This window comes from Medicago truncatula, chromosome 6 (genome assembly GCF_003473485.1).
Source record: "Medicago truncatula cultivar Jemalong A17 chromosome 6, MtrunA17r5.0-ANR, whole genome shotgun sequence".
NCBI lineage: Eukaryota > Viridiplantae > Streptophyta > Magnoliopsida > Fabales > Fabaceae > Medicago > Medicago truncatula.
The window spans coordinates 22,397,141-22,417,224 of NC_053047.1; the positions used below are offsets into that span (position 1 = coordinate 22,397,141).

The window sequence follows — 20,084 nt, forward strand, 5'->3', positions numbered from 1 at the left end:
TTGTTAAAAAGTAGTTATACAGTGTCAACAAGATTGTTGTAGGTCCTTCTCTTCCACTTATTAAGGAGGGATAATTTTAGGTCATTTTTTGACCTACAATCATCCCTCGTCATATTTTTTTCGATAAAAATAAAAGAATTCCACATATATCAGGCGTTTCATTTTATGTTTTTTTGTGATTTCGTCGTCTGAGTGTGTTGTTGTGTTGCTCACCGTCTTGTGCGATGTTGTTTGATTTCACGTCTTGTTGTGGTGTTCGTTTGGTTCATATTGAAAGATCAATTTTAGTAAATCACAGATTCAATCAATGATTTGGACGTCAACGTTGTAGATCCAGAAGCATGGGTATTCTGGTAGTTTAAATTTTATCATATTGTTTGTAGGCATTTTGTTGTTGCATACTATTAACTTAAGTGATGTGAGTTTGTTCAAAGATTCACCCTTTATGTTTTTAGCGATGTTAATTCTAATGTATTATATCAATTTGAATGAATGAGTATCATTTTATTTTTGTAAAAAAATAAGTACTTATACAATTTATATATAATGCACCGTATAACCAACCTTGCGGTTATTAAAAAATAAAAAAACAACGATGGAGCTATATGGTGCATTATATATAGAGCATCTATACATTGAGTACTTGCATATACTTTCATCGAAAACCATTATCAAATTAAGTACCCTTTCTTTAATTATAGTTGTCCACATTATAGTTGAGAAATCATGGCCCAATCTCTGTTATTCAAAGTCAAGAGGAGTGAACCTGAATTGATAAGTCCATCAAAACCCACTCCTCATGAAATAAAACGACTCTCAGACATAGATGACCAACAATCTTTACGCTTTCATGTTCCTTTGATACAATTTTACAACTATAATCCAATTATGGAAGGCAAAGACCCTGTTGTTGTTATTAGAAAAGCCCTTGCGAAAACGCTTGTGTTTTATTATCCATTGGCAGGTAGGTTGAGGGAAGGTCCCGGCAGGAAACTTATGGTTGATTGTACTGGAGAAGGTGTTTTGTTTATTGAAGCTGATGCTGATGTTACTCTTAAACAATTTGGTGATGCACTTCATCCTCCATTTCCATGCTTGGGTGAGCTTATCTATGATGTTCCTGGTTCTTCAGATGTTCTTAACACTCCATTGCTGCTTATTCAGGTACTCTCTCTCTCTCTCACACATGTATGTATGCGCGCGCACACGTTATTCATGATTTTATTTTCTTATGTTCTTTTTATCTTTGCTTAATTGTTATTTTGGTCCCTTAAGTTTATTTTTAGTATCGATTTGGTCCCTTAAGTAAAAAACGTATGTTTGAGTACTTTAATTTAATTTTTGTTACAGCTTTTGGTCCCTTCCGTTAAGTTTAATTAAAAAACGTTAGGTTTAATAAAAAAAAATGTTAACTGTTGTACACGTGTCATTATGGCATTGCATGAAAACTTAATTTATTTTCTTCCTATTCTCCACTTAAATTCTTCATCTTCTCGACTTAAAGCCTTCATCTTCTTCATCCATTTTTGGAAAAACAATTTCTCAATCTTCATCATTTTCTTCATCATCACCTTCATGAACCTTCATCATCATCATCATCACCTTAATCAATCTTTATCCAAAACCCAGAAAATAGAAAGAACGTCAACAGCAAAATCAATCCTTCATCTCCTTCATCCATCATCTTCCCCATCTCAATCTTCTCTTTCATCCATTTCTGAAAAATAGAAAGAACATCTACGGTAGCAAAAACAATTTTGACATCATCATCATGAAGTAACCCATAAATCTTCTCATACAACAACAACAAAATCAATTAGCAACAACAAACCCATAAATCCTTTTCGTTCTCATGAAATAACCCATAAAAGAAAACCTATAATTATTGCAAAAACAACAACAATTTCGGCATCAACATCATCTTTTCATGGAAAACCTAACAATTTCTCCACTAAAAAAACTTCACTTTCATTTCAAACAATAAGTCAAATCAAGCAAAATCTTCAAGCTCATTTTCTAATTATTTTCTTCTTCAGATTTACTAACACTGCAAATCAGCAATAATCTTTAAACAAAAGAAAAAACACAAATCAAAACAAGAGGGTTCGAATGGATTGAGCTCTGATGATTTCTAAAAGTACATGATTTGGATGAAGCAAGGAGAGAGGCTAAGAATCAAGAGGAAACTTTAAATTGAAATTCAAACGGTGTGCTTTTATTTACCAATTTGTGGTGCATTTGATCATTGTTGGAAAGGTTGAAGATGCCATTGGTGATTTTGGTGATTTCTTCCTGTAACAAAGAAAAAGTTGTTTTTGTTTTCATCCCAAAAAAGAAAAGAAATGATGATGATTAAGATGATTTTTTTGGATTGAATTCATAAAAAAAAAAAAAATTGGAAATTTGATGAAGGTGAACTATTCTGTTACACCAGAAATGGTTTTGTAATTTGATGAACGAGACCTACAGATTGAACTATGAGAATGGTTTTGTACAAACCCTAAAGTTTTTGAATTAAAACTAGCGGAAAAGAATAAAATGTGTAACAGGATAAACTTAAAATACTCAAACAAATTTTTTTTTACTTAAGGGACCAAAGTGATACGAAGTAAAAACTTAAGGGACAAAAAGAGCAATTAAACCTTCAATCTGTTAGATATATAGTTTTTCATCTATGTTTGCTTATAAACATTATATTTAAAGTTTGAAAATTCATAGGTAAATGGACGAAAAAAGACAAAACACGGGCGGACATGTTTTTAATTTTTTTTATTAAACGGTTTATCAAATAAATGTAAAATCTAAGGTATGTTATGCTACCAACACATTTGCTACCAGGTTCACGAATATGTGTTCGTTGTGTCTAGCATTATTCTAAGTTAAAAGACTAAAGATGTAATTTTGCCAATTTGTATTACCCACGGTAACGATTTTAATGCAGTTGGAGCATCGAAAGAAAAAAACAATTATACAACATCGAGAGAGAGAGAGAGAGAGAGAGAGAGAGAGAGAATTATACTCGTTCCTCTCATAAACCGAGAATTGTCTAGTCCCCTTGCACTTTCAAAAGATTTTCACTTTAATCAAACAAGATTACAATTTGCTCAAACGCACATGTAAGAGACTTCCTTTCCTCATGCTCAAAAAAAAAAAAAAAAAAAAGACTTCCTTTCCTCAATCACACAAGAAAGAGACTTCTACAATCAGAGTTTAATCAAATAAAAAGATTGTTGTTTTACACTTAATATGCAATCAGAGTTGTAAGAAATTTAGTTTCAGATGACTTCTGATACTTAAGAAAGTCTAATATATAAAGGTTTGTAAGTATTTCTCAAAGTGTTTGTGCGCTATTTAATTTGACAAAGTAAGGGCACTTGTAAAATGACGGAAGTCTTGTGGTTTTTCTTCAACTGCTCATGTCCTTATATATGAAAGACTGAGAGACTCGTTGTTGAGAGACTCGTGGTTTCCCCCTTCGTCTTTGTTGGAAATTAAATTAATAAATCATTCATTTATAACTTGCCTTATATTGGATTTAAGAAATTAGAACATAACTCGTTACGGCTCTGTAGACAAAGCTTTCCCCGCAATTCACCCTTGCAAATTAATAGGGTCCCGAAAGAGGAGAAGGCCAACAACCGTGTGAAGGCCAACATCCTCTCCCACATCACCATCACAAAGAGAAGAAAAATAGGCCGTCTTCGCGAGAACAAACGCACCTGAATCATTTTGAAGACATATTCCGATACCTACCATATTTGAAGAAAAGGAGAATTAGACATCAATGTTACATTTGTACCTACCTCGTGTTGGTTTTGTCCACCCCACCACTTATCTGCTATTGGTGCCATCTTGTGACGTAGAGATACATGTTATTCTTTGAGACCGAATATGTTGTGCAGCTCGCCGTTTCTCAAGGAGATGGGTTGCACGCTCAACAACCTGCCTACTCGTCTCATTTTGTTGTTGCCACAATTTTAAATTCCTACGCTTCCATAAACTCGACATAATCGTAACAACCAATACACTTTGGACTGATGGTAATTGATGGATAAGAGAAAAAAATCAGAGCATCCATATTATAATTTTGGCGGAGAGTTCTATCAACCGTATCCCATAACTATACATCACGTCAAGCTTGAATCGCCCCTGGACATTCCAACAACACATGAATACTATCTTCATAATTACTACCACAAAGAACACAATCAATCAGACAATGAACTCCTCGACTACTAAGGCGTGCACGCGTGGGAAAACAGCCCCGACACACGTGCCACACTTTTTTTTATTTTTTATCTTGGGTGAAACCTTCAGCTTCCAAATTAAATTCCACCTACTCGGAATATGTAAGTGGGAATTATCTACAATTTCATTCACACAAACCTGATACGCACTTCGTACAAAATAATATCATACTTTTCAGCCTTCCATATCAATTTATCTTCAAAATGACAAAGATTTTTATATCCTATAAGATATGTTAAAAATTTCCTTAATCATCAAATATAAAGTACACTTAGTATAATTAATCTAGTTTTTTTTTTTTTTTTTAATGAAAGATGAGATGTATTAATTCAAAAAATCATGAAAGTACACATCTAAAATTTGGGTTGGCAACTCCTCTATCCATATGCTATTAGGATTAGAGTGGGCAACTTGGGCCATTCTATGGGCCGCTACATTACAATCTCTAGGGATAAAATTGAACCGACATCTGTCAAAACTATATTGCAGCCTTTGGATTTCTTTTATAATACTCCCGAGATAAGATCTCTCCTCATCCTTATCTTCCTTCAGAATCCTAAAAACCTTCTCATTGTCTGAAACCACAATCTATGGCTAAACGAACCGTGAATAAAGAGACTGAAGGCTTCAGCTAAGATCACCTCTTCTGACCCTTTAACTTTCCAAGCAGCCGAGGCCATTACCAAACCGTTGTTATTTCGAATAATGGAACTAAGTCCCCACCATCCTTTGACTTGAAGATTTGAATCGCAATTTGCTTTTAGGAGACCTTCTTCTGGCTTTTTCCATTTAGAGCGATTGGGTAGCTTAGGGGGACACGCAGAGAGATGGCGATGCTGATTGTCAAAGTCAAAACGCGTGTTGGCTTTCACGAACTCATAAATGCTTCTTTCAGAACGTTGGATAATGTCAATTTCAGGTATGAATTTTTCTTCATAAATTGATTGGTTGCGAGCAAACCAGATGTTATATATTAATGCAGCAATTTGTATGATGGTTTCTTCTTTCTGATGGAGTATAGAGTGAGTTAACCAATCTACAAAATTAGTAATAGGCTGATTGTTGATTCTGAGATTGAGTTGAGTCCCGAACCAAGTTCTAGTAATGTAGGGACAAGTCATAAAGGTATGATTGATGGTTTCCACGTTAGCATTGCATCTAGGGCATAGAGGTTAGCATTGTATTCCCCTTTTACTAAGCTCACTTCTGAGAGGGAGAAAGTTGTTCAAGATCCGCCAGAAGATCATTTTGTGTCTTGGAATGGTATGGGTAGCCCATAGTTTTTTCCATAGTGTAGTGTCCTTGCTACTGGTAGAAGGGGAGGTGGTGGAATTGTGTTTCCAGGATTGGATGGCTTGGTAGCCACTGCTAACAGTATAAATACCATTACTCTCAAACATCCACATGGGTTCATCAGTGTTGTTCGTGTTGATGAGGGGAATCTGTTCAATTTGAATAGTATCAATAGGAAGGAAGTGTTGATTAAGTTTCTCCATGTTCCGGCTTGAATCATCACTATTAATAAGGTCTTTAACATACTTAAGGTTGGGGAGACCCAAGTCTGGGGATAGAACCTTATAGTTATTATGGGAGGGGATCCAATTCTCTCGCCAAATTTTGACCTTAGCACCATTGCCTATTCTCCAACAGCTACCTTTAGTAATAATCCATATTGAACTATAAATGCTCCTCCAGCCATAGCTAGGATTGTTTCCAATGTTTGCCTGAAGTACCTCTGAATTAGGGTAGTACTTAGCTTTGTAGCACTTAGATACCAAGGAGTTGGGATAAATTAAGAATCTCCAAGCCTGTTTAGCTAACATGGCAAGATTAAAATCTCTGAGAATTTTAAATCCCATTCCTCCTTCATGCTTGGATCTGAATAAAGTGGCTTTGTTAGCCCAATGCATTTCCTTTTGGTGTCACTACTGCCCCACCAAAATGAACACACTGCTTGTTCAATTCATTCACAGAGACCCTTATGTAATTGGAAGCAACTCACTATATAAGTAGGTATAGCCTGAGAAGCTGCTCTAATAAGAATTCCTCTTCCTTCAAAGGACAGGTTTTTCTCTTTCCACCCCTTTTATTTTTTCAAGATTCTATCCATGATGAAGTTAAAGTCACTAGCTTTAAATCTACCAAAATGAGCGGGCATCCCTAGGTACTTGTTGATGTTATTACTGATCTTGATAGGAAGGTTGGCTTGAAACTGATTTCTGATGTCTTGGGATATATTAGGGCTAAAAACCATCTCTGATTTGTCCATATTTATCTTCTGTCCAGAGGCTTCTTGTTATATCTTTAGGATGTTCATGATTGTTGTGGCTTCCTCTGGATTAGCCCTACAAAAAAGGATGCTTTCACCAGCATATAGAAGATGGGATATAGCAGAAGCATTAGTAGCAATGCTAATGCCATCAATGAGACCTTCCTGCTGACTCTTTTGGATCAAACTAGAGAGGACTTCAGCACAAAGGATGAAGAGATAAGGGGATAAAGGATCCCCTTGTCTGATGCCCCTCTTAGGTTTGAAAGTATCAGTAGGTTGTCCATTCACTAAAATAGAGAAGGTGACAGTGCAAACACTTAGCATAATAATATTAAGTCTTTAAAGTTGTTTTAATAAAATTCCATTCAAGGCTGTAATAAGCCTTTGCAATATCAAGTTTAATTCCCACAAATCCATTGCCTTTTTTCCTGGGTTTTTTATGATAGTGAAAAGTTTCAAAAACAATTAGAGAGTTATCAGAGATTAACCTCCTAGGAAGAAAAGCACTCTGATAATCTTTAACAATGTTGGGAAGAATTTTTTTGATCCTATTCACCAGTGTTTTTGTTATAATTTTTTGATCTAGATTCCTGATTTTAAGTTAACTCACATCAAGATTTTGCTGGTAATTGCTGGTGCCTTCACCAGATTGTTGATGGGTAGCGGAGGTGGATCCAATCTTGAAACTGGGTAGGAATTTGCAATTTTTGTATTTTGTTGGGGCGATGAATGGTTGAATGGGTGTTAGAATGAATTTCAGGAATCATGGTGTTAGAGTTAACACCGTTTTCTTCTGGTTGAGCCATGTTATGGGAAAGAAAGAATTGGGGAAAGAAAGAACAATAAAGGACGATGCTCAAAGAGGGGAGGGATGAAGGTGGAGAAAAGAAGGTAGGGAAAGGCTATGGAAGAAAGACGAGAAAAAGGAACAACCTTGAAGGAGGAAGTGAAGAAGAGAGAAACTAATCACCGTAAGGTGTTAGTACAAACCAAGAAGGAGAAAACAAGGAATAAGAGAAAGAGGGAGAAAACTAATCACCAAAAGGTGTAAACCCAAACCAAGAACTGGAGAAAACAGGGGAACAACTATCAACAACCAAGCATGATTGAAGAAGGAAAACCGAGCGGGCTCAAAATATTTCGGGAGAATGTGATTTCTAGTATTTGGTCATAATTAGTCTAGTTAATATAACTATAATTAACAGGGAAAGGTCGAAATGTTGCAATTTATTAGAAATTGAATTGAATTGTATGCAGCGTTTATCTAATTTTTGTAAATATTGTAGCGATTAACATAATAAATATGCATTATAGTGTGATTTAATTCATGAAAAAATTATAGTGTGATTTAATTTAATGAATCAAAACAAAAAGTTTTGAATTGTAACTACAATATTACAATGATTCATCCTTCATTCGCTCATTAATTATTTCATTCACATGCTGGAATTGTAACCATGTGCAGGTAACACGCCTCAAATGTAGAGGTTTCATTTTTGCTCTTCGTTTCAACCATACAATGACTGATGGATCAGGTATAGTTCAATTCATGAGTGCTTTAGCAGAAATATCTCAGGGTATGAGAAAACCTTCAATCTCACCAGTGTGGTGCAGAGAAATTCTAAGCGCAAGGGATGCACCAAGAGTGACGTGTACTCATCGTGAATACGAACCAGAACCTGACAACAAAGCAAACACATTTTCCTTAGATGACATGGTCCACCATGCTTTCTTCTTTGGTGCAACCGAGGTAGCCGCAATTCGTTCTCTACTTCCACCTCAACAACAACAAAAATACTCCAATTTTGAAATCATCACATCATATTTTTGGCGTTGTCGTACACTAGCGTTACAACTAGATACTAACGAAGAAGTTCGCATAATCTGCATCGTCGATGCACGTAGCAAATTTGTTAACCTACTTGTACCAAATGGTTACTATGGTAACGCTATAGCGCTTCCCGCTGCAATTACAACTGTAGGAAAACTAATTGAAAACCCATTGACGTATGCACTGGATTTAGTTAAGAAAGCAAAAGCTAATGTCACCGAAGAGTACATGCATTCCATGGCAGATTTATTGGTAATCAAGGGTAGACCTCATTTTACTACAGCGAATGCTTGTTTAGTGTCTGATGTTACACGTGCTGGATTTAGAGATGTTGATTTTGGTTGGGGGAAAGCTGTTTATGGAGGATTAGCTAGAGCAGGAGATGGTACTAATCCTGGTATTTCTACCATTTATATACCTTTTAAAAATGCTAAAGGAGAGGAAGGTTTTGTTATACCAGTTTTTTTTCCAACTCAAGTCATCGAGAGGTTGGTTAAAGAGTTGGATAAAGTTCTTAAGAACAACATTAACTCGCCTACTATGGGTGATAGAAAATCTGGAATCATTAATTCTTCGTTGTAGTCCTTATTACGATCTAATTTAAATATTTTCTTGACGAGTTAAATGTATAATTTATCTTTTTAAATTGCAAGCAAGACATTTGGTAACATTAATGACTAACTTGATCCATACTTTTGGTGGGTTAGGTCTTCATTGTATATCTATCTATCTGTATATCTATATTTATGGCTATATTATATATAAAGAAATGAGAATGTTAATGAGTGCCTTTGGAGTATTCGTTGAAGTATTAAAATTAGTAAGTTTGCATTAAAAAGTAGTGTAATTATTGATAAGACAAAAGTAAAAATTTATATTTCGAAGACAAAGTTTATATTAAAGGATTCCTTATGCATTGCCCTTAGAGCACCGGTTAGCAAGACCCAGAAAGAAAATAAGCTTAAAATACATGAGTTTGAGCTGACCTTTACATTATCTATTTTACCCTTCATTTAAACTATTTTATTTACTGGAGGGGGTAAGAAAGTTAGGCTAGGTCTGATTTTGGTTTGACATGTTGTTATTTAGACCATTTAGACATCCAAGAATGACCGAATCTTTTCTGGTGGCGCTCTTAATGGTGGATAAAGTCAAACTCTTAGCTTGGAAGTGGTTCATGCCGAAGTGTCCTGCTAGTTCTTGCACTTGTTGAGGCAAAATGTAACACCCCGTTTTCCCAACGTAAAAACTTCATTTAATTAATCAGAGTAATTCACATAAACGGAATGTCACACTTTTTTTCTTAAATTCAGAAACGGAATAATTAACTAATTATCCTTCAAAATTCAATAACATAATATTTAATACTTCGTAGCGGATTTTATTCGAACATCTAAAAATAATTTTGGCACGAAGGCCTCATCAAAGTATCTCATAAAAATCCAATTAACAACTTAATCATGTAAATTCATAAGCAATACGTAAGGAATAGAAAAGAATGCAACAAAGTTCCCATCCCGTTACGTATCAGAGCACCTAAAGACACACATGAGAGATAATCCACTCACGACAACAATCTAGCAGCAACTTAAACTCGATCACCTGCAAGTTACTCATACGAAGAGCAACATTTCCAAGCAGAAGGGGTGAGATTTCACAAAACAATAATATCAAGCATATAATTCATTAATTATATTTAACAACATAAATAACTTCATCTATTAGTAATAATAATCCTTTATGTAATGATTCTTAATAACTCAACCAATTATCTTTAACTTCATATTCATCACATTATAAACTTCATCATATAGCACATAATAACCAAATCATAACCAACATAGATCATCACATCATAAATATCATCTTTAACACATAACGTAATCATCATCTCATAATAACTTAGACCACACAACATAATCATCACTTAATAATAATAATCATATACAACAGAACATAATCATCACTTAATAATAATAATCATATACAACATAACATAGTCATCATCTTATAATGATATAAACAACACATATTCATCTTATAATAATACAACAACACATATTCATCATCTTATAATAATATAACAACAACATATTCATCATCTTATCATAATATAGCAACACATATTCATCATCTTATAATAATATAACAACAACATATTCGTCATCTCATCATAATATAACAACACATATTCATCATCTCATAATAACTTAACAACAACATATTCATCATCTCATCATAATATAACAACACATATTTATCATCTCATAATAACTTAAACAACAACGATTAATAAATATTAATACTTCACTTAGTTCTTTATTAACAACTCATTGACAAATGACAACTTAACGACAACGACAACGCAACTTCAACTTCTTAATCATGCATGTGGTACCAACCAGGGCATCAAGCCCCCAACATATTGAGCGTAAATAGGCTCACAGAGCATCAAGCCCTCTCCCTTCACATATTATGTATAAATATACATTACAGAGCATCAAGCCCTCACCCAACGTAAATGAGTATGCAATGGACTCAACATCTTAACAACTTAACAACTTAGACATCTCTTATGACTCCAATAATTTGGATCAACATCTTACAACTTAAACAACTTAAACCAACATTAGCATCTTAATGATATTAATACATCACATCAGCAAGGCAACACAATCAAATAATTTACAGCAAGTCAACATCAACAATAATCATCTAATATAACCATTACAACTTCATATCAACATCTTTCACAATATATAAATATTCTCACATTAATCATCAAAGTAAATCATATATTCTCCACATAAGGCATATGAACATTTCACATAACCAACAACAGCAACATAGGCAGCACTTAAACACCTCAAGATATAACAACATCAAATAATAATCAACATCTTAAAACATCATATATACATATAACACTTCATCAATCATGGACAATATCGTATTCACAACATATACATACATATACTAATTCATCAATCATATTCAATTATTCACTATGACCTACGTGCAGTAATTTGACCATAACTTAAGTTCTATAAATCCTTTTGAAGTCAAACCAACGGCATTAGAAACTAACATCCATACCTACAACTTTCGTGTTTACACCTAAGACCAATTTTGTACCAATCAATACTAGTTTTCATTTCAAATTCGGACAGGATTACGGTGATGATGTGTGTATGGAAATTACCTATTTGATTCATACACAATATTGTATTATACTATTCCTGCTTATCTGTATTATTGATTATGTTGATGTAATACTCACCCCGAGTGGTTTTAACCGCCTACTTGCATGTATGGGTGAGTAGACGTTGTGCATGACTAGTAGCTTGGTGAGTTCCTGATGTTGGTGGATAGTGGGAGCTTTCTCCACTATCGGGTCTTAGAGTAGAGTTGGCTCTGATCTTGGGTTTTGTTGTTAGCTCTAGATCTTGTTGGATTATTTCTTTTATATACTTTGAGATTTCGTTTATGTGTCGGACTTGGAGATTTTATGATTATGTATTTTGAGTTCACATGACATGTATGTTTCATGTATGAGATTTGCATCCGCTGCGACTGATGAGGTTTTATATACATGCATGTTGACCGTTGATTTGATTTTGTTTTTCTTTGATTTGGTGAAAGTAGCGACTATTTCTTGAATATATGAATTATTCGCATGTTTAATTGCTTTAATAGAAATAGGGCGTTACATTACACACGGAGCAACCGAGACTGGTTCAAACGAGCCACAACGTGTCTCCGCACGTTCCCGCAATAAACTCTCTGGCGGTTACACTTCCGACGATTTCATAACTGCCAGAGCCAGGTGTGCCATTACAACGGCTCTACAGCCCTCCACCTCTATAAATAGGGGACTCACCGCATTCCCCAAGGTAGAATCTATCTCTTCCTCTATACCATCACTCTCTGATCTCTATTTGCTTGAGCGTCGGAGTGTCTGCAGGTACACACCACCCATTCGTCCTAAGAAGCATTCTGACGTATTCCACTACTGTCTAAACCACCAGCAGTCACCTTTTGATAAGGTACGATCAGTGGCACTGTCTGTGGGAAATATATAAGCTCTTCCCGTTTTTATATTCCTAAAAACCAAAGCTTTCCAAAAAATTACCATGGCTGGCAATGGTGCTAGCTTCGAGATACGAAATGAGATACGCATCCCTCAACGGGATGGTATGACATCCTCAGCTTCACCCGTGGGCACACTCAGAAAGGAACCAGCACAAATAGTTCCTCTCCAGCAAAGACCTCTGCAGGGTCCTCCACAACCTACAGAGACACCTGATGATACCACGCCAACTAGTGCCCTCGTCAACAACCTGCTACGCAAGGTTCAACGACAAACATCGTTAATCGACGAACAGAATCGACGCCTGATGGATCATGAGCAAACGCGCCAACTAGTTCGAACCAAACAGACTCCTTTCCCAGTACGTAGCAGCAGAGGAAGGAGCCCTCGCCAATCACGTTTCAGATCCCTCCGACACTCAGTAAGAGTCATGTCTCTGAGTTACACCAGAAGATCGACGAGAAGGAGGTCACCCAGAAGATCTCCTCCTAGGCGATCTCCCCTTAGAAGATCCCCTCCTCGCCGGTCTCCTCCAAGGGGATCTCCACCAAGGCGTAACAAGCGCTCTTGGTTATCCTCTAGCTCTGAGGATACTCGTGATGCCCGGAATGACCGTAACGCTTACGGCCCATTCACACGACGCATCTGAGAAGCTCCTATCCCCCGCGGGCTAGAGAAGCCTCCACAGATGGACTCATACGACGGGACAACCGACCCGGACGAGCACATCGAAAGGGCCCCCAAGTCTTTCATTTTTCCTGCAATACATAGAAAGAAAAATTTCGTCAGATAAAGGGAACAAAACGACAGAACAAGCAGGTGAAAGGCAAAACGAAGGTGCAAACGAACGAGGAAATCCTTGAAATCCTGTGATGTCAACAACTCGTGGGTATTGATGAGGCGGGGCTCTGTTACTTGTGTCCCGTCGGCACTCGTCAATGGGTTCCCCTGTTTGTCAGTTTTGACCCTCCTTGGGAGAGATTGGACAAACACCCAAAGTTGTTTGCGTACGTTTATCTACTCCTCCGTGAGACTAGAGGGGGTTCGGCCAAAATGCTTCGGCTCATAACCAAAGTGATCTTGGGACAAACAGATATGGAAGAAATGACGGGTCTGCCTCCCTCAGAAGGGTAGCCAAAGCCGCTTCAATTTTCGGCCCTACCAAAAAGAAACGTTCTTTAAAGCTCCTCACTTTCCCAACAAAGATCTCAAACATTTTCTGGGTCTGACGGAAAGAAACCCAGTCTACACCCTTTTGCACGGTGAAGAAGGAGAAGAAAACGTTCTTAGACGCGGGCAGTTCGAGATAGTCACACAACAACTCAAAGGCCTCATGAAGGCATAGGAGTTTGGATGGATTTGGGAGGGCGATAACTTGGTCCACCGGAGCACCTCTCGTTGGAAATTAGAGAAAGGGAGCTGAAAGCCCATGTCTTTGAAAATCACTTCATACATGGGAAAGGCGTAATTCTCATACTACGAACGCACTCTGTCAGAAGTGAAGCTTATGCATTAAACTAAAGCCTATCGCCAATGTTCTTCTAAACACATAATTAAAACATACAACAAATCCTAAGAACTCCTCACACACGGTGGAAGCCACCGTAACAAACGGCGGAAACCACCGAGTCGGAGTAACTTCTACCCTAAATGCATGCATTTCTACGGTTTCTAAAACAGGAACTAAAGAAATCAAAACAGAAGAAAGGAATCATCTGAACATTACCTGTTACGATGGATGGACTAGAGTTGAAAGAGAGAGGTTGAAGGTCTGGAAATGCTACGCCTTTGAAGGGACTCTTGGAAAAACTTCTAAGGTTCTGAGAAATGAAAATGCAGTGAAGATCCAAACAAACGTTTGAACTATTTATACTCGTTTCACAAACTTCCCGAAGGTCACGAGGCCCCAATCCGGTGTCATACGACTGTCCACTCAAGTGACCTGTCTACGGCCCTGATCAAATCCAATCTTCCATCCAACGACTCTGATCACTCGTAGCGGTTCTCTAAACGTCAAGATTAAAGCAACGGTATTGATGACACCTTGGAAACACAAACCAAGAACACTTTGCAGACTATAGGTACTCAAGTATTACAATAGTCTTTGCACGTGTCATGCAGAAACCAATGGTCATGTCTCCTCAATTTTTCCCTCGAGACGTGGGCATTAATTACTGATGAGTTAATTATTATCTATTTTTATATGTTATTTAGTTTAGTTTTAATTAGATTTTATTTTATTTTATATTAGTATTATTTCCTTTTTAAGATAGTTTACTACAAATTGCATTTCATTTTATTTCAGGAATGAATATTGGATGGATTGAGTCTTGGAGCAAAAGAAAGGGACTTGGAACATTCTAATAATGTAATTGCTTAGATTTTAAGTCGAATGTATGCTATAAATAGAGTAGCCGTCCATCACAAATATTCATCTTTTCTTGGGATTCAATAAGTGACAATTGTCTTTCTAATAAAAGTTCTTTTCTTTTCTTTTACTTTCTTGTCATTTACTTTTATGCTTTCTCTCTTCTTCCCCATGTCTACGATGAACATGAGTGAGTAGACTTCTCTTTGTCTTGGGATTGTTGGATAAGTCTAAATGACATAATCCTAATCAAGCCAAGCTCTAAGCCTTAATCTTATGTAACCCTAATTCCTTATATAAATTCACCGCTCTAACATGGATCAACCATTATCGAACTGTGGAAACGAAAGTGGAGGGTTTGATAATTGTTTATCCATTATCTCAAATATCAATTCATAAAACGAAAGTGGAGCTTTGATATTCAAACAAGTGAATTTAGACAAGGATTGCAAAGGCAGCAAAATAGTCTTTACAATCTTTGAGACATATAGTTTCGATCTTCAAGGGAACTAATAATGATCAAGTCAGTAAAATAGGCTTGGTTGTTAGAGGAACCAAAATCTAATAGTAATCAAGTCAGCGAAATAGGCTTGGTTGCTAGAGGAACAAAAGAGAAACTGTCTTGAGAAATTAGGTCTAACATAAAGTTATAAGCTTATAGTTTGGTTTGTGAAGGACTTGTTATTTAGATGAACCAATGATCCCAAGGATCCTTTTTATATTATTATCTTTCAATCGTTTGAAAACCCCAACTTACAACTTGTTTCTCCTCTAATCATCATCAAAGGTTAATTGAATTAAACTACTCCCTGTCGGAACGATACTCTTTTCATACTACTTCGGTAAGACCGTGTGTAACGCCCACTTTCGTTTAATCGTTTATTTAATCGGGTTTAGGTGATTATATTATATTTTTATAATATATGTATGATTTTGGTATGTTTTGGTGATTTGATCGATGACGTGTTAAGTTATGAGTTTTGGAGGATTTGATTATGATATGGGAATTATTTTATTGTTAAATAGAATAAAGATTTGAAAATAATATAAAATATTTAGTTGAGGGCTGTTTTGATATTTTAGATAGTTTTGGGGGGAGAAAGTGAGATAAGATAAGTAATTAGAAAGAGATATAAATAGAGAAGACCTAATTGTTAGAAAAACTGATTGTACGTGAAAACTTTTGGAAAAGGGAGAAAAAGCTTAGAGAGGAGCAAGAGACCAAGAGGGCTGCGATTTTCTTCATAACCAGGTAAGGGTGGGACTAATAACTCAGTAGCATTAACCTCTGTAATTCTGATGATTAGTTGACAAAGTTAGGATTGATTTAGAGAAGTTTTGGAATTAGGTCAAAACCCTAAAATTTGAGAATAAACGGTAAAACTTGTTTAGATTGATGTAAGAATTGTCCTGTAACCTTAGAATATGTTTAGGATGAATTCTGGAATCAAAACCAAGCTTAGAACCATGTGAAACGTCGGATTTTCGTGATTTTAGGAAGCCTGGCCGTAGCGACATTCATCGCTTGCCACGGCGAGCTATGATCCTCGCCTCGCGAGTGATGAACTTCATCGCTCGCCACGCGAGCCCCTTTCCTTCGCCTCGCGAGTTGTTTGGTGCAACTCGCCATGGCGAGCAACCTTTCCTCGCCTCGCGAGCTTAGGCAGAGTGCATGTCATATTTTGTATTTTCGACTTTTTAGTTGGACCTTGAGTGCCTTTAAGTGCCTAAACATACCTAGAGATGATTAGGAATGATTTTAGAACAGGATTGAACCCAGAACAACATTAGTTTGAGAGATTAGTGCTACTCGCCATGGCGAGTAAGTACTCTCGCCTCGCGAGTACAACCAGAATGTAGTTGCTTGAGTGTTTGTGCGATCTGTGTCGCACGAGTTGATCAAGAGTGAACCCCTAATTGGTATTGAGACCTAGTGATGTCGTTTAATGCAGACTGTAGAGTTGTTAAGTTATATTAATAATAATTGAATATGAACTATTGTATTGTATATTCATGCAAGATAAGAAGATGTGATAATGATGCAAATTATGTGCTTTGATATAATGATATCATCTTGTTATGTGACCTGTTTATGCTGCTTCCGTTATTTAACTAAGTGCATAATTATATGGTGAAGTTTAGCTCCAAATTATTGGATGCATGTTGATAAGTGATTACGATGTTTTGTTCATATGTGTCCATGCATAGCATATCATTGAGCTTAGTCCTCACCACGAAAATTAGGAGCTTTGTCCTCCGCACGTTTTATAGGAGCTTTGTCCTCCGCACGATTAAAGTATATTAATACTTATGATGACGATTGGTACCACATGCATATAAGGAGTCTAGGAGCATTGTCACATTGTCATGATTAAGATGCCTTGTTGATGATGAATGGATATGTGATTACGTGATAAGTGTTCATTGATTATGTTATGTTGATTATAATGATTGGTTATATGATTACGTGATAACTGTTTAGCGTTTATGCAAAGTTAATAATGGAATGATTATGATGTTAATTTATGATTCGCAATTACATTGATTAATGTTATTTTATTATGAAATCTCACCCCTTCTGCTTGAAAATGTTGCCCTTCGTATGGGTAACTTGCAGGTGATCGTGCTTAGTGTGCAGTTGCCGTCGTGAGTGGCCTTGCCTTCACTGTGTCGTCTAGGTCGCTCTGATACGTAACGGGATGGGGTTTAATGCTATAACATGCTTCATTCTTTTACGTGAACTGCCATGATAATTTATGCTTTGATAAACTCTTTTGAGATACTTGTTGGGCCTGCGTGCCAAAACTTTTATGAATTATGATTATGATTTTCCGCTGCTATGTTAAAGTTATTTGTGAAGGTTAAATTATCATTTAACTGTTTTTGGATTACGTTTCTATGTGATATCCCGTTTATGGTTTTTACTCTGATAATTGTTTATGAAATTTGTATATTGGGAAAACGGGGTGTTACACCGTGCACTTGCGGTTTTATCTCATCAATTACAAAATGACATTCGACCAAACTTCCTGGTGATGGAATCTTTCTATATGATCTTGCTTCGCTGAACACTCGAAGACCAAAAATAACTCATCTCGTGGGCGAACTTACTTGGCCAGAGGGCAAAGGGAGTTATGAGGATAGCGAGCGCGTTCACACACTCACCCACCAAGTCCTCATAACACTCTCAACCATCCCTGCGAACAGTTCCCTAATTGGGTGACACCTTCATACCTGGCGAGCAAGACCCATCTCACTCTCGGACAAGAGAGCACATCCCCTTCCGTGACCGACCATGAACGATCAAAACGCCCGCACTTAAGTCATCACTCTTCGTCAAGAGCGATGACTTAGGGGGCTACTGTTCTGAACCGGCCAAAAGGATCTTTGGCCCATTTACTTAGGCCCAATACAATTCAAAGCCCAGACTCCACGTTTTGCAACATTACTTGCGACACACCCCTTCTCTGCGAGGGGGGTGCACGGAGCAACCGAGACTAGTTCAAACGAGCCACAACGTCTCTTCCCACGTTCCCGCAATAAACTCTCTAGCGGTTACACTTCCCACGATTTCGTAACCGCCAAAGCAAGGTGTGTCATTACAACGGCTTTGCAGCCCTCCACCTCTATAAATAGGGGACTCACCGCAGTGCCCAAGGTAGAATCTATATCTTCCTCGATACCCTTACTCTATGATCTCTACTTACTTGAGCATTGGAGTGTCTGCAGGTACACACCCCCCATTCGTTCCAAGAAGCATTCTGACATATTCCACCACCGTATAAACCACTGCATTCAAAGCACTGACAGTCACCTTCTGATCAGGTACGATCATAATTAATATATCACCATCCACATGAGTAAAACATACATAGTTACAACAAACAATGGTTAAGACAAAGTAACACCAAACACAAACACAAATTATCATTAAATTATAGCCAAACAACGTGAACACCGTTAGCGCCACACCAGAATACATTACTATACTTTTTTAAACTAAATTACATATTGCAAATGTCATAGAAAAGTTAATGGAAACATCATATTCCACACACAACTTATGGCTACCAACACACAGGAAAGATACCCTATCAAACATACAACAAACCTTCCAATACATAGGAAGCCACTTAATCTTAACAAACACAAATCAGATACAATTATCATATATCCGACCATTGCAAGCTCCATTCCCTAAACCGTCACATGCAATGCCCTATTTTAATATTTATTTATTCTATTGAGTTTAGAGTCTATTTATATGATTATGTGGTGTGTTGTTATTTTATTAAGTGGTGTTATTTTATTATTTAATAGAATAAGATTTGAAATAAAATAAGATTAAGTTGTGGGGGTTGTTTTGAGAATTTAGAGAGTTTAATAGAATAAGTGAGAATTAGGATTTAATTAGAGTTTTGGGGTTAAATGAGAATTAAGTGAATTAAGTGGGAGTTAATTAAATATTGGAAGATTATATTTACTGAGAAAAAGGAGAAAATAGGGTTAGAAGCAGTTTCACGTACAAATAATTTTTGGAAGAAAAACCAAGAGATAGCTAGGAGAAGAGCCAAGTGAGGAGAATCAGATTTTCTGTAGAGTTTTGTTCTTCAATCAAAGGGTGAGACTAACTCTCAATGATTATAGATTATATAACTTCTGATTTTGATTTAACATAAGGGTTTTGGTTAAATTGGGATTTTGGGTTTAGGTTTTGATTATAGATTGTTGAATTGAAAGTGTAGAAACCATGACAATGATGAGAGATTGCGTACAGATCAATGGTATAATCATATAGCAATGCTGTAATCAGTTTTGGGGATTGAATTGGGGAAAATTGGGACTTTTGGTGAAAAACTGCAGAATTCACGTAGTCTTGTCTGTCGCGATTCGCCATGGCGGAGAGATATTTCGCCTGGCGGATCATTCCAGTAGCTTTTCGCCATTTCCTCGCCAGTAGTTCGCCTGGTGAAACATCACAGTAGCCACTCGCCTTGAGCTCGCCATTAGTTCGCCTGGCGAAATGTTCAGTGGCAGACTGCCCTGTTTCGTGTAGATAATTTTGTTAGCTTTCCAATGGCTTTGGTTTGACTTGAAAATGATATTTGGTTTTTGAGATATGATGAAAATACTCCAAGGAGGTCTTAGTGAAATTTTATGAAAATTCAGCATAACCGTTTTTAAGTTAATCCAAAACTTATGGGATAATTCCAACCCTCAAAACTAGAAATACTATGAATTCAATTAAGGTGTTTAAGAGTATTTAACCCATGTT

At 36.7% G+C, this 20,084-nt stretch overlaps 2 protein-coding genes and 1 long non-coding RNA gene across 3 annotated transcripts; all 3 read left to right on the top strand.

The window, feature by feature from the left end:
• Positions 1–643: 643 nt before the first annotated feature.
• LOC25479927 (benzyl alcohol O-benzoyltransferase) lies at positions 644–9,139 on the top strand. The gene is made up of 2 exons (XM_024774654.1): positions 644–1,164; positions 7,986–9,139. The coding sequence occupies exons 1-2, from the start codon at positions 727–729 to the stop codon at positions 8,931–8,933; spliced, it is 1,386 nt and encodes a 461-aa protein (XP_024630422.1). The 5' UTR covers positions 644–726; the 3' UTR covers positions 8,934–9,139.
• On the top strand, positions 2,765–7,844 carry LOC112418349 (uncharacterized). Its single transcript, XR_003008585.2, has 2 exons — positions 2,765–5,167; positions 7,169–7,844. It is a non-coding gene; the product is annotated as an uncharacterized lncRNA (long non-coding RNA).
• Positions 9,140–12,484: 3,345 nt separating the features above from the next.
• LOC112418351 (serine/arginine repetitive matrix protein 1-like) lies at positions 12,485–13,090 on the top strand. Its single transcript, XM_024774657.1, has one exon. It carries the CDS (start codon positions 12,485–12,487, stop codon positions 13,088–13,090), a length of 606 nt encoding a protein of 201 aa, XP_024630425.1.
• Positions 13,091–20,084: the final 6,994 nt, after the last annotated feature.

Excerpts from the sequence above, each read along its gene's own strand:
- LOC25479927 (XM_024774654.1), top strand. The coding sequence starts at position 727 with ATGGCCCAATCTCTGTTATTCAAAGTCAAGAGGAGTGAACCTGAATTG. Across the intron at positions 1,165-7,985 it reads CTCCATTGCTGCTTATTCAG|GTAACACGCCTCAAATGTAG; the intron begins GTACTCTCTCTC and ends AACCATGTGCAG.
- LOC112418351 (XM_024774657.1), top strand. The coding sequence starts at position 12,485 with ATGGCTGGCAATGGTGCTAGCTTCGAGATACGAAATGAGATACGCATC.